A 12,617-nucleotide genomic window follows, 5' to 3' on the forward strand; every position below is an offset into this window, starting at 1 on the left:
CAAGAACGGCATTCTTATCGCGCGCTTTTGCCTTGCACATTCTCGTGTCATTCAGACAACTTTTCGTGCGACCGGTATGGGTTTGAATGTGGTGCATTTGTGGTTTGTCAGGAATAAACACAGACAGTGTCAGATTTGTGGCAATAAACTGAGGCAGAAATCTGGTTAACATTCAGTCTGAACACACATTTACCTTTTTTTGTTGTTGCTCCAAACAAGCTGAACCCGAACCAACATTTGAACCCGATCTGATCCAGAACTACTGCAGCATTTTTTTAAAACAATTTTATACTAGTCATGTATTCAATTTGTACACCATGACCATGATGTGTTGGAGATTTTAGTATCAAATATGATCAAATGTACTGTACATTAAGACCAGTTTGTAACCTCAGTTAGAACCAAACTAACCTAAAACATCCTCACAGACTGTAAGTCAACACTTCCTGCAGCTCCTTCACACTAAAAGCCTTAATCTGCCCTTTTTCAGTGGGAGGATTTTATACTGAACAAAATTCTGCCTTTAAACCGTTTCAAGTGAATCTGTTGTCTGATGTACAGTAGATGCTTAAATGACATGTGATTTGAGTATCTACTATACATCACAACAGATTCACTTGAAACAGTTTAAAGTCAGAATTTTGCTTCACAACCTGACAAATAGCATTTCAAACGTCATTTCAGCATCGTGAAATGCTGTTTTGAAATGCTATTTGTCAGGTTGTGAAGAGGCTGTTTGTTTTGACGACGGCCTTGCAGACTAAATGCCAGTTGATAGCTACTCTGAATAAGTTGTTTTTATCCGTTTATCTCAACAAGCTGTTTAAATTCTGAAGGATTTTCTGTGTATTTTGAATAAACTGCATCACCTCTTAACATTACTTGATGTTTTTTTCCTCTCTCGTCACCTTTCCTCTTTCCCTCCTATCTTCTTCTCCTCCTTTTCTCCATCTTTTTTTTGCCTCGTCTTTATTTTCTCCTCTTTATTTTCCTCTGGCCTCCTCTTCTTTTCTCTCCTCCGGCCTCTTTCTTTACTTTCTGCTCCCACAGGTGGATTTTGCCTTTATTGTATGGCAGAGCTTTCCGGAGCGTATCGTTGGTTATCCAGCAAGGAGCCACTACTGGGATAGCTCCAGATCCCGCTGGGGCTACACCTCCAAATGGACCAATGAATACTCCATGGTCCTCACGGGGGCAGCTTTCTACCACAGGTACCAAACAAACACATCCTCTGATCTCCTGCTCATCAGTCAAGCTTTTCATTTGCTGCACTGATCGTAGAAAATTGCTTTTATTACATTTACACATCATTCAAATGATTAACAATAAACGTGAGGTTATTACAATGTAAGACATTCATTCAAGACTTTACTTGAACTTTACCAAAACACTTTTTCAAGGCTGAAATGAACTGTGTATTATGGCAGTGGTGGATGAAATCATCAGGCCATCTGCCACTTTGGCAGGTAGAGAAAACGGGATGGAAACAGAGAATCGGTTCACTTTGAGAACCGGTTCCTAGTTGTATTAGATTAATCAACAACTATTTTGACAATCAGTTCATTGGATGGGGTAATTTTTAAGAAATAAAAAGTCTAAATTCTCTGATTGCAGCTTCCTAAATGTGAATATTTTCTGGTTTCTTTACTCCTCTATGACAGTAAACTGAATATCTTTGAGTTGTGGACTAAAACAAGACATTTGAGGATGTCTTCTTGGTCTTTGAGAAACACTGATCGACGTTATTCACTGTTTTCTGACATTTTATAGACCAAACAACTAATCAATAAATCAAGAAAATAATTAACGGATTAATCAACAATGAAAATAATACTTGCAGTCCCACTGTTTTATATTACTTTGTCTATAGTTTACTCTACACTGATTAAACCATTGGTTATTGGTGAGCATTTAAATGCATAACACAGCATAATGATATAAGAGTGCTTCTGATCTGAATTAATAATGTGTCCAGTCAAGCTACTCTTCCAGCACTGTCATCAATTCGCCCTGAGGTGCAGGTTGATCTATTCCAACTTCACATAAATACATATTCCTTCTCCACATGATACAAACCACATTAAAAATCACCTCTAACCAGTCATGTTTTATTATTATTTTTAGGGGAGTAATAGAAAAGATAAATAGGATAATACAATCGTTCTGCATCTCTCCGTTATCTCATCAAATGATTGTGAGAAACACAAAGCTGGGACTGAAATAATAAAGAAAAAGGTAAACTAAAGTATTAAGCCGAGCGGTAAATTGAACGGAGAAGAGCGTCGCATCTCCGAGCGCATTTGAAGCATCTTATCACGCAGATAAACAGCTCTCTCATTGTTCTATTGTGCGACTCTTTAGTCCTTTTGTTATTTCAAAATATCAAATGCCAACGCAATTCAGACAAAATGAGTCAGAGAGTTGAAAATGAAAGGTGGGAAATGTGTGTGTGAGTGTGTGTGAGAGCGAGGGACAGCAGACCTTGGCAGGGAGGTAACAGAGCTGACAGTGATCTAGTGCTCCCGTGCTGCTGAGAGTGCAACACAGCAGCCATACAGAACAGTAATAGTAGAACACAGTAGAATAGAAGTGCAGCTTTTAATAAAAGAAAGAAATACACGGTTAACCTCATCTGTCTTCTTTCCTTTATGTTTGTGTGTCAGATACTACCACTACCTGTTCACCCACTACGTCCCCGCCGGCCTGCTGACCATGGTGGACCGCATGGCTAACTGTGAAGACATCCTGATGAACATCCTGGTTTCGGCCGTCACCAAGCAGCCGCCAATCAAAGTCACACAGAAGAAGCAGTACAAGGAGACCATGATGAGTCAGGTAGAGCTTCATTGTTAAATGCACACAGAGGTTGGCACGTGGTCGTCCTCATAGTTCAGACTGGTGACTTCTGCCACGATGCATTTCGATTTTATATGCCTCCGCGCCGGTGATAGTCGTAGCCGGAGGCATTATGCTTTCGGGTTGTCCATTTGTCCGACCTATTCTCGTGAACGTGATATCTCAGGAACCCCTGGAGGGAATTTCTTCAAATTTGGCACAAACGTCTACTTGAACCAGGCGGCAAACTCTGGGGTCTGAAAAGTGAAGCCAATGCTGAAGTGCCTTAAACTTGTATTCTTTCTAACAGCCAGCAGGGGGCGACTCCTCTGGTTGCAAAAAGAAGTCTGATTGTATAGAAGTCTATGAGAGAATGATCCTACTTCTCACTTGATTTATTACCTCAGTAAACATTGTAAACATGAGTTTATGGTCTCAATCACTAGTTTCAAGTCTTCGTCAATACAGCATGATGTTCATTTAGTAAATTATGGTCCCATTTAGAGTCAAATAGACCATAGAGCAGGGTATGCTTTAGGGCGTGGCTACCTTGTGATTGACAGGTCGCTACCACGGCGTTGTCCGGTCTGGGAGTTGTCTGTGTTTTCGTCTTACAACTTTAACCCTTTCACAGTGTGTTTTCACTTCATGAAAGTTAATTCTAACCTTTTGATCGCCTAAAAATGTCTTATTCGGCATTCAGTTGTACTTAGCTCCGCCCTCTCGTGTCACTTCTGCTTGCAAAAAGCCAAGATTGCGACTGCCAAAATGCTGAACTCGAGGCTTCAAAATGTCAGTCCACAAACCAATGGGTGCCATCACGGTGACTAGGTCCACTTCTTAAATAAAGTCTATGAGTTGGACTTAAGGATGAACTGATTAGAATTTGATGGTCAAAGGCCAAGGTCACTGTGACATCACAAAACCCGTTTTTGGCCAGAAAGAATTCATATGCTAATTATGACAATTTTACAGAAATGTCTAACGGGATAAAATAATGAAGTGATGACATTTTGGACAGACGTGGGTGTAAACTGCAACTTGACTGGTTTGCAGAGGCATACAGGGTGGAGAGTCCTTCAATCAAAACATTACTCCATAGAGCTGCTAGGGGTCAAAATGTCCACTGGGTACTTTTAAAAGTGCTTGACGGTGGTTTTAATATGTTTCAGAGAGAATAGTTTAATTCCCTGACAACCTTTTTATGAATAGAAAAGAAGATGAAAAGCGATTCACCTTGTTGTGTTGAATGAATAGTGGAGAAGCTTCAGGCTACATACGGCCCTGACCTTCTCTTTGGGAGATCCATATATGTGCATGTTGTGTGAAAGTGTGTGTGTGTGTGTGTGTGTGTGTGTGTGTGTGTGTGTGCTTGGTGTGGCCAGCCCTATGTCAGCTTCTGATTGATGGCCTGACCACAGGCAGGACGATGACTCGGCAGTATGGACTCAGTGATTAATGTCTTAATTGTGAAGGCAGCACGGCAAACCTAGATTTACTTCCTGCTTCCTTCCCTCGCTCTCGCTCTCTTTTTTTCTTCCTTTTTAAGTGTCTCTCTGTTCCTCTCTCGGCCCTCATTTGTGACTTTGCTTGAAGCAAAGTGGAGAAATATCTTTTAGGAAACTTAGACCACCAGATTTGATGAAGTTTCAGACTATTAGATCTGTTGTGGCTGATTTGTTCATTTTGTATTCCGAGTGTAGAGATGTTTCATGTTTCGTGCCAAACAATTTCTTTGACTCGATTTTTTTGTAGTTTCATTATTGTACCTGACCCCCGGCACCCCCGGCTGCCACCCTCCTGCAGCACACAGGATGAATCTGCTCCAGCTCCACGCCCCCATGCCACAGCTTATCAAAGGGGTCTGCTGCCCTCCACTGCCCCCTCTCCAACTCATCTCCCAGCAGCCACTTGGGGGCCCACCCCTCTCTTCCTATTGTCCATCTCAGATAACCAGCTGTGGACACAGACTTAGACTACTGACGGGGGAAACAACGGACAACTGCATAGTTCCAATAACTGTAGTGAATAATCTAATATCTCAGTGACCTACTGGAACTTGAACTCACTGGCTTTAACATTTTTATGGAGTCTTAAAGGGATAGTTTGGGTGTTTTGAAGTGGGGTTGTATGAGGTACTTATCCATAGTCAGTGTATTACCGACAGTAGATGACGGCCGACACCCCTCCAGATTGGAGAGACAGACACAGGAGTTACAGCACTGGAGCAAAGCAATGTACTGCTGTGGACGGGGCTGGCAGCAAAACAGATTTTAGACACCCACAAGAAAGGCTCACCTCAAAAGATCAATATCAGTTTAAGTGTACACTATATATTTAGAATATTTTCACCGCTTTACCTTGCTGTCAGACAGCCTTTTCCGACGGGGAACTGAACCCGTTGTATCCATCTATGTTCTCACCAAAGCCACCAGACTCCATTGAAAAAAACTGTAATTTAACCTCACTGAATGCGGGGGGTTGCTGGTCTACCGCTTCCTCCATTGGATAGTTTGTTTGTGTTATTGTGTGACTTTGGTGAATCCGAACTAACCGAAGACACACAATAACACAAACAAACTAACCGATCCAGGCAGTGGTAGACCTGCGAGGTCAAATTACAGTTTTTTTCAATAGAGTCTGGTTGCTTTGGTGAGAGCACAGATAACGGCCTCAGTTCCTTGTCGGAAAGATTGACTGTACAAAAATATTGTAAATATAGCGTACACTTCAACTGATTATTATTTTCTAAAATGCATTTTGCTGCTGCCCCCATCCACAGCAGTACATTGCCTTGGTTCCATGCTGGTACTCCTGTCTGCTCCTCCAAACTGGGGGTGTGCCGACATCATCTACTGTAGATAATACACTGACTATGGATAAGTACCTCACATAACCCCACTTCAAAACACCCAAACTATCCCTGTAACATCAGTCCCGTCCAGATTGGGGGACCGGATCACGAGGACGCAGATGGATCCTGGATAAAGGACTACACTCATTGGCAGATGCATCAGATATACCAGGACTCTCTGTCAGGAGGATAATAACCAGCAACCAACAGCAAGTGCCTCTAGAGCAACTATATCATTTTTGACTCTGTAAAACTCCCAGGTAATGTGCACCATGGCTGAGCTAGCAGAGTGAGTTACACAACCTGCTAGTTGCAGCCAAAAAGTGGCAAAGCAGGCTGTCCTTCCTAACAATATGTGAAAGACACCATTTTATGTTTTCTACCTGTTTGACTTTCTGTGCTGCTGTTTGCTGAAGTGTCAACAACGACTCGGGGGATTCCCACAGAGTGAAACAGCTGGCCAGGTCGACCAGCTCTGTCAGCATGATGAACCTGGATACTCCGGAGGAGCAGGTGGTGAAAACAAATAGCGGGAGATACAGTATGTGTTACTATGAGCTACACCTCCTGCCACGTCATGACAAGCTGTCCGCGATAAGGAGCGGCTTCACCAGCATGGAGGCGCTCCTGTACGACCCTGAACCATCAACATTCCCCGTCTCTGCTGGTGATGCTGGCGAATAAGTCAGCACGCCGCTAATCCTTATGTGCTCATGTGAAATATGGCATCATATTATTGTATGGCATAAACAAAATAGCTGTTTTCAAATATTTCTCTCTAGGTAGAGAAATTTGTTATTTGTCATTCAATCATTTAGACGTCTAACCTTGTTGCCAAGGAGACACACACCTCTAAACAACGACCACAGAGAGGAAATGAAAGCCGGGCTCAGATGCATCACAGCACCGCTGGACGCCACCCCCCTTCTCTTGGCTTGTGATGTATAAACGTGTAAAGTCCAAAGTGAAACCACACCAACATCCTCTCATTTAGGCAAAATCATCAACAAAAACAACCGACGGCATGAAGTAACCAAGTAAGAGAGGACGGGAAGTCTCATAGCAAATGCACAGAAGAGTCAGATAACCAGCGGTTCTACCTCTACTCAGTAACACCTACACATGTAGCTCTACTTATTCTTTTTGAGCTCATTGTGAGTGGTGAAATGGCTCACCCACACACACTCACATATTGATGGCCAGGGACCTGCCATGAGAGACTGGAGGAGCCACGGATCAAACCACCAACCCTTCGATTAATGGACAAAGTAAAAGTTTTCCACATGGAGTTCAACTTTTGTGAACTTGCAAATTTGGGCTGTCAACCAATAGCAAGCCATGTTGACCTTGTCTGAAATACAGGAAGCTACGAGGAAGGAGGAAGTACAATCCAGCAAACAAAATGTCAGGGGGAGATTTAACCATGGATGTATAAAGAGAACTGGATACAGCCTTGGAGGCGGGCTCCCGTTCATTCCTATAAACGTTGCTCAGTGGCGCAAGAAGCAAAAACAGCTTGACTTCTGAGTATAACATTAGCAGGCGCAGTAGCGTTTCCTTTAACTCCGCCTCCCAGCCCTCGGTCCAGCCTCAGACTGGGTCTCATTCACATGAACGGAGGAAGGAAAATAACTCTGGATTTAGCTCATAGTGCATGTTACAACTTTTAGGACCTAATGATTTAAATAAGGGCTATTTGTGTTCCTACTGGGAAGTTGATTTTTCTTAAAAGAAAAATGATCCGCTGATTTACAGACCAATGTAAGTCCTTTTGGGTCCAATGGCATCACGTGACGGACACGGAAGTTGTAATTCCACCGTTTGGCGACTATGTAAACTGTGCTTCAAAGCTCGGCGCTCTTCCTGGAGGCTTGGATTTAACAGTTCACCAATTAAGGCTGCATTCACAACAGATCCGGCAGCGCTGCGAAAACGCAAGCCCTCCTATTTATCTTGAATCGGGGAAGTGCGTTTGGGCTGTGGGGTGCTGAAAAAAAAATGTAGCGGCCTGCGTCGGAAAAAAGAAGAAACAGGATCAACTTTTGAAGAAACGCAACCCGACGTTACGCTGCGGTTGCCAATCACGTAACCGGCGATCCAGAGCTGTACAACTCAGCAACAAGGGAACAAAAGACATTAATCGACGCAGTCAGTGGGCCATTAAAGTGACTCTCCCACACCATCGCACAACCCTGCGGCGAATCGCTGCAACGCCTGATCTGGTGTGAATGCAGCCTAATCCTGTAAGTAATCACGACACCACCTTCTCAAACTAAATATTTCACAAAGAGGTGCAGAGTATTTTTGCTGAGCCACTTTCTGGTGTGACCGGGCCTTTATCAGGTGTTTATGTATTCCTTATTTTAATTTTTCACATGCTGCACTGTAAATAAAGGTTTGCCTTTTTACTGTAAGATTTCTTTCAGCTGGGTTTTACATATATACACATTTTGACATGGTCATTTAAATAATATTAGAATGTTTAATTTATGTTATTGCAGTTATTTGTTACACGGTATTATTATTACATTATCAGCCGCTACAGAGCTGTGTTGGTTGATTCCTTAGTTCTTATACATGTATCCTCCCCTCTCTCTGTTTGTCTAAACCAAGGGCTCCAAGTCATCTCGGTGGGCCGACCCCGACCACTTCGCCCAGCGACAGACCTGCATGAACGCCTTCAGTCACTGGCTGGGTTTCATGCCGCTGGTGCACTCCCAGATGAGGCTGGACCCGGTGTTGTTCAGGGACCAGGTTTCCATCCTGAGGAAGAAATACAGGGACATTGAGAGGCTGTGAGTGCACAAGGATACACACCAAATCATTGTGTGTGTGTGTGTTCGAGAGGCCGTGACAAGAATACACACGCTGAATGTGAACATTTGTGAGGCTGTAAAGGAAAACTCACACATGGACATAAAAATGATAAAACACTAAGGTACGCATAAGGCATTTAACTGCGTAAAAAAAACAACAGATTCTAAATGCAGGGTGGAGAACAGCGAGTGACTGCATACCCGCCATCTGTGACAATACACCTAAATATGAATGCATGGATACACGTGCAACAAAGACTTGGACACATTCAAAACAGTCTTGACCACAGACATACAGTATGTGTTGCATGGTTTGAACAAGACAAGTGTAAAAGGACCTGAAAAACATAATGTGTTTGAATAAAAAAAAAGAAAATATAAGATCTATGATTGTTGTGGAAGGTGGACTGTTGGCAGTAGAGGAGTATACAGTATAAAGGTTAAGAGATTCATGGGTTATAGATTGTATTCATAGAGTCAAAGGACGGACTCTCTGGGGTTATGTATGTACAGTAAAGACACGTTGTGGACAAAAGGGACGAACTGTAGCTTCTGGGTCGGCGCCACGTGACAGCTGCTACCCCAAAACACCCAGAGGCAATACGCCTCTTGTATACTATTGTAGATTTTCAGCAGCAGTTCCTGTCTGTATGCAGCAAATAAAAAATAAAATAAAGAGATGTTATGTTATGAGACAAGAGAGGCCAGGTCTCAACAGCATTTCTTGCTTCCTTCTTTACTTTGTTTGGTATCTTTTATTTATGTTTAACAATATGTCCTGTTCTTCGGATCCTTTCTTTGCCGTGGTCTATTTTACCAGGGTTGTTGTTGTTGTCGGCGACTCGTCTGCCCTCACTATGCGTGTAGCTGCACACTATGCAGCTAGCTAAACATATTTCCAATAAAGGTTGAAGATAGGAGCTCGCCTTTGAAATGGAAGAAATTGGGAAACTGTGAAAACAGTAGGACAACAAATGATACCATAAACACGAGTTAGACCAAAGGTGTTGGTGAGTAAAAAGGAAACTGGATTTTTCTTGATAGAAAGGAACAAAGTATCTCCAGGATCAACATTATCTCCCCATAAAAAGTACAACACTATAAATATATACAGAATCCACAAGCGTAAAAGTAAAAAACAAATAAAACATAGTCAAATACATTAACAATTAAAGGTGCTAAATACGGGTTTGGGAGCATTTCTATTGTCTCTCAACGGCTCTCAACATTGCCGGCGGCTCACTGTCACCAGTGCTAAACAGTGCAAACAATGGCTAAAGTGCTGACAGAGCTTACGGTGTTAACTTGGGGGGGAACCGCCATCAGTCGGGACAGGGGACTTTGTTTTGCCTCCATGGTTGAAAATGATACGCAACCTCTCTCATCACTGAAAGACAAAACTCTGTTACTTCATCGCTCCAAAAGTGAAACGCTTTCACTGCTGCAGTTGTTTGTGCTTCTGTTACATCACTTGGCTGAAGCCGCGTCTGAGCAGGAAGTCGGCGGCACTCAGAAACCAGGAGAAGGTGTATAAATGCAACAGTATCCAGGTTTCTTTTGGAGTACTCCAGCTAGCATATTTGGGTTTCTTATAAACGGGATAAGGGCTTATCTGATTCTGAAATCGGGATATGATGTTTACATGCTCAAACAAAAAAATGGGAACTTTCAACCAGGAGACTGGTGTTCGTATCCCAAAGTGTTGTTGAGTTATTTTTAAATTTTCTGTACTTATGTTATGATGTATACTTATGTATTTTACACAGTTTATGTCGTTTTTTTAAGCCCGACCATGATGGTTTTCCTAAACCTAACTGCAGCCTTTACCGTAGTTTTGTTGTTTTGTAAACATAACCACGACCGCTTCACGTTGACGACATTATGTTAAATGACAATGTTTCACAATGTTAAGCCCATGGCATATAAATGACACGCGAAAAGCTTAAAATGCAGAAATGTCGAGCTATTTATACGCCTTCCCTGAGATCGGTTCGATTAATGTACAACTTGGTTACACCTTAGTGTTATAAGGTTGGTGTAGATCAGGGTGTATTCTGCAATTTAACCTGCTGCTCATCGATGTTTTCTGCCAACATTCAACCAGTAGGAGTTTCTTAGTGCCGAGACAAGGTCACAATCCCTCACTGGCTTCCCATCAAGAACACTCCCATTGGAACATACAGCCAAGCTGAAGCTGTGCTGCAAGAAATTGAACATCTCTGCAATAATAGGTGAGGTTTTTTTTCCCCTTTTCTTTTGTTACACAAGACACTTGTTTGAACTTTCTTTCTCAACCTTTTCAGTTTCAATCATGGTAAGAACACGGTGTTATTTGCGTCATATGTACTGTCGGATGTATTTTTATTGTCCAGAGGTGTTGAACAAGTCTCAATGTGTGCTGTACATCAGTGTGAAAACAACCTTAGAAACAGCCATTACTGCACATAAGCAGTTATCTTAGACTGGATGATCCTATTTTTCGAGCAAGTGGAACAATTGCTAACCATCTCTTGAATAGTTTTATTTTCAACATCTTGTAATAATGGTCAGACTACATCAAAGTTTACCCTGATAAATAAAAGTTAAGACAGTAATGAGTAGATTTCATAAACCTGCCCTAGATTGTATAAATACGCACACACATCCCTTTCATGTACGGTATGGATGGTTCTTCCCATGACCATATAGGAGCCAATCAACCATCTTCCCCTCATCCCTTCTGTCACTCTTCATTTGTCTTTCCCTTCATCTATCTTTCATTGATTTTTCTCTCCCTCTCACCTTTCTTCTCCTCCCTCCTCTCAGACACAATAATTATAATCACCTGATCTTATTTTCTAGTTCTCCCTGTACGCCGTTCCTTCGTCTAATCCCCTTTCTTTTCTTCTCAGGTTGTTCCCTCTCTCACAACCAATAACCGCAATCTCTTCATCATCTGAAGGTTATCACAGCTTTTCCCTCTTTTGATGTGACATGTGTCTCCAAACTAAGTTCTCAACAGAGCCATGAAGAGCTGCCTTTCTTTCATGTAACATCTTTACATAACGAATATAATGACGACGGACAAAACTACAGACAGTGTCAGCTGATTCGATCAAATATTCAGACGGAGGTACGCAGGCATACGTTGTTTCCCAAACGGTTGCATGATGTTTTATTAATAAACAATGCTTTATTTTTCATAATTTCAGGTTATATTTTGTCAGATAGACCTAACCCTAACATAACTATAGTGGTTTTGTTTCGTATACCTAAAGTGACGCCAAGGGACGTGACAAAGCGGCCGTATGTGACGAGTTGGGATGAGAACATGTTGTTAGATTTATATATAATGAAAATAAACATTAGCTGCAGCCATAATCTCAAATACCGATCAATACATTTCATCATCTATGGTTTGTCTATCACTTTCTGAGATGCTGTACTGTAATTCTAAATGCTTGTTTATGTTAGTGTAACTCTAATCCTGGCCTTGAAGTTCTTTTATTTATCTATCCTTGAACACAACCTTCGGCCAGGATAGTTGACTGTCCAAAACATATTAAATCTAGAGATAGTTTAAATTTCTGTTTGCAAATCCCCTCACTAACTTCATGTTCAAACAACTCTTACTGACAGTGAGCTCGTTGAATATCTGCTCATATCGAGTTTTAACAGTGGCCTGTCAAAATAAAGCGACTCCATTTGTACGAACACTGGATTTCATTCAAATGTGTGCGTGTACGAGACCAGAATGGACCGTTGTCCATTACGAGTGAGTCCATTTCTCATTGTGTATTCTCTCTTTTTCTACACAGTCTGGCAAAACACCAGCACCGACCGATGATTTAGTGTGAGCTACGATGGCTTTTATTTCAGTTTGCTTTAGGGATTTCTGCTTTTGCTCTTATGATGCATTATTATGGTCCCTGCAGCCTGTAGTGTGTGTGTGTGTGTGTGTGTGTGTGTGTGGGAGAGAGATCATAATGCATATTATCAGATCTATAACAATGGTGTTTAAGAGTTAAGAATACTCTTGAGACCAGTAGTAACACCGCGGTAGCTGTGAGAAATGTGTTCCTGACGAATATTAAATGAGCCTTTGTGCATAAATCATCACCAAATAGTTGGTC

At 41.9% G+C, this 12,617-nt stretch overlaps 1 protein-coding gene across 1 annotated transcript in view; it reads left to right on the plus strand.

Annotated features, from left to right (window-relative positions):
* The window catches only part of LOC119476910 (exostosin-1), a 251,589-nt gene extending 242,384 nt beyond the window's left edge, over positions 1 to 9,205 (plus strand). Inside the window, exons 11-13 of the mRNA XM_037750566.1 lie at positions 1,051 to 1,211; positions 2,664 to 2,835; positions 8,303 to 9,205. Coding sequence (XP_037606494.1) covers positions 1,051 to 1,211; positions 2,664 to 2,835; positions 8,303 to 8,488 — 519 coding nt within the window. The 3' untranslated portion in view covers positions 8,489 to 9,205. The remainder of the gene's footprint in view (positions 1 to 1,050; positions 1,212 to 2,663; positions 2,836 to 8,302) is intronic.
* The last annotated feature ends 3,412 nt before the right edge of the window (positions 9,206 to 12,617 follow it).

The sequence above is a fragment of the Sebastes umbrosus genome, chromosome 18 (genome assembly GCF_015220745.1).
Source record: "Sebastes umbrosus isolate fSebUmb1 chromosome 18, fSebUmb1.pri, whole genome shotgun sequence".
NCBI classification, from domain to species: Eukaryota; Metazoa; Chordata; class Actinopteri; order Perciformes; family Sebastidae; genus Sebastes; species Sebastes umbrosus.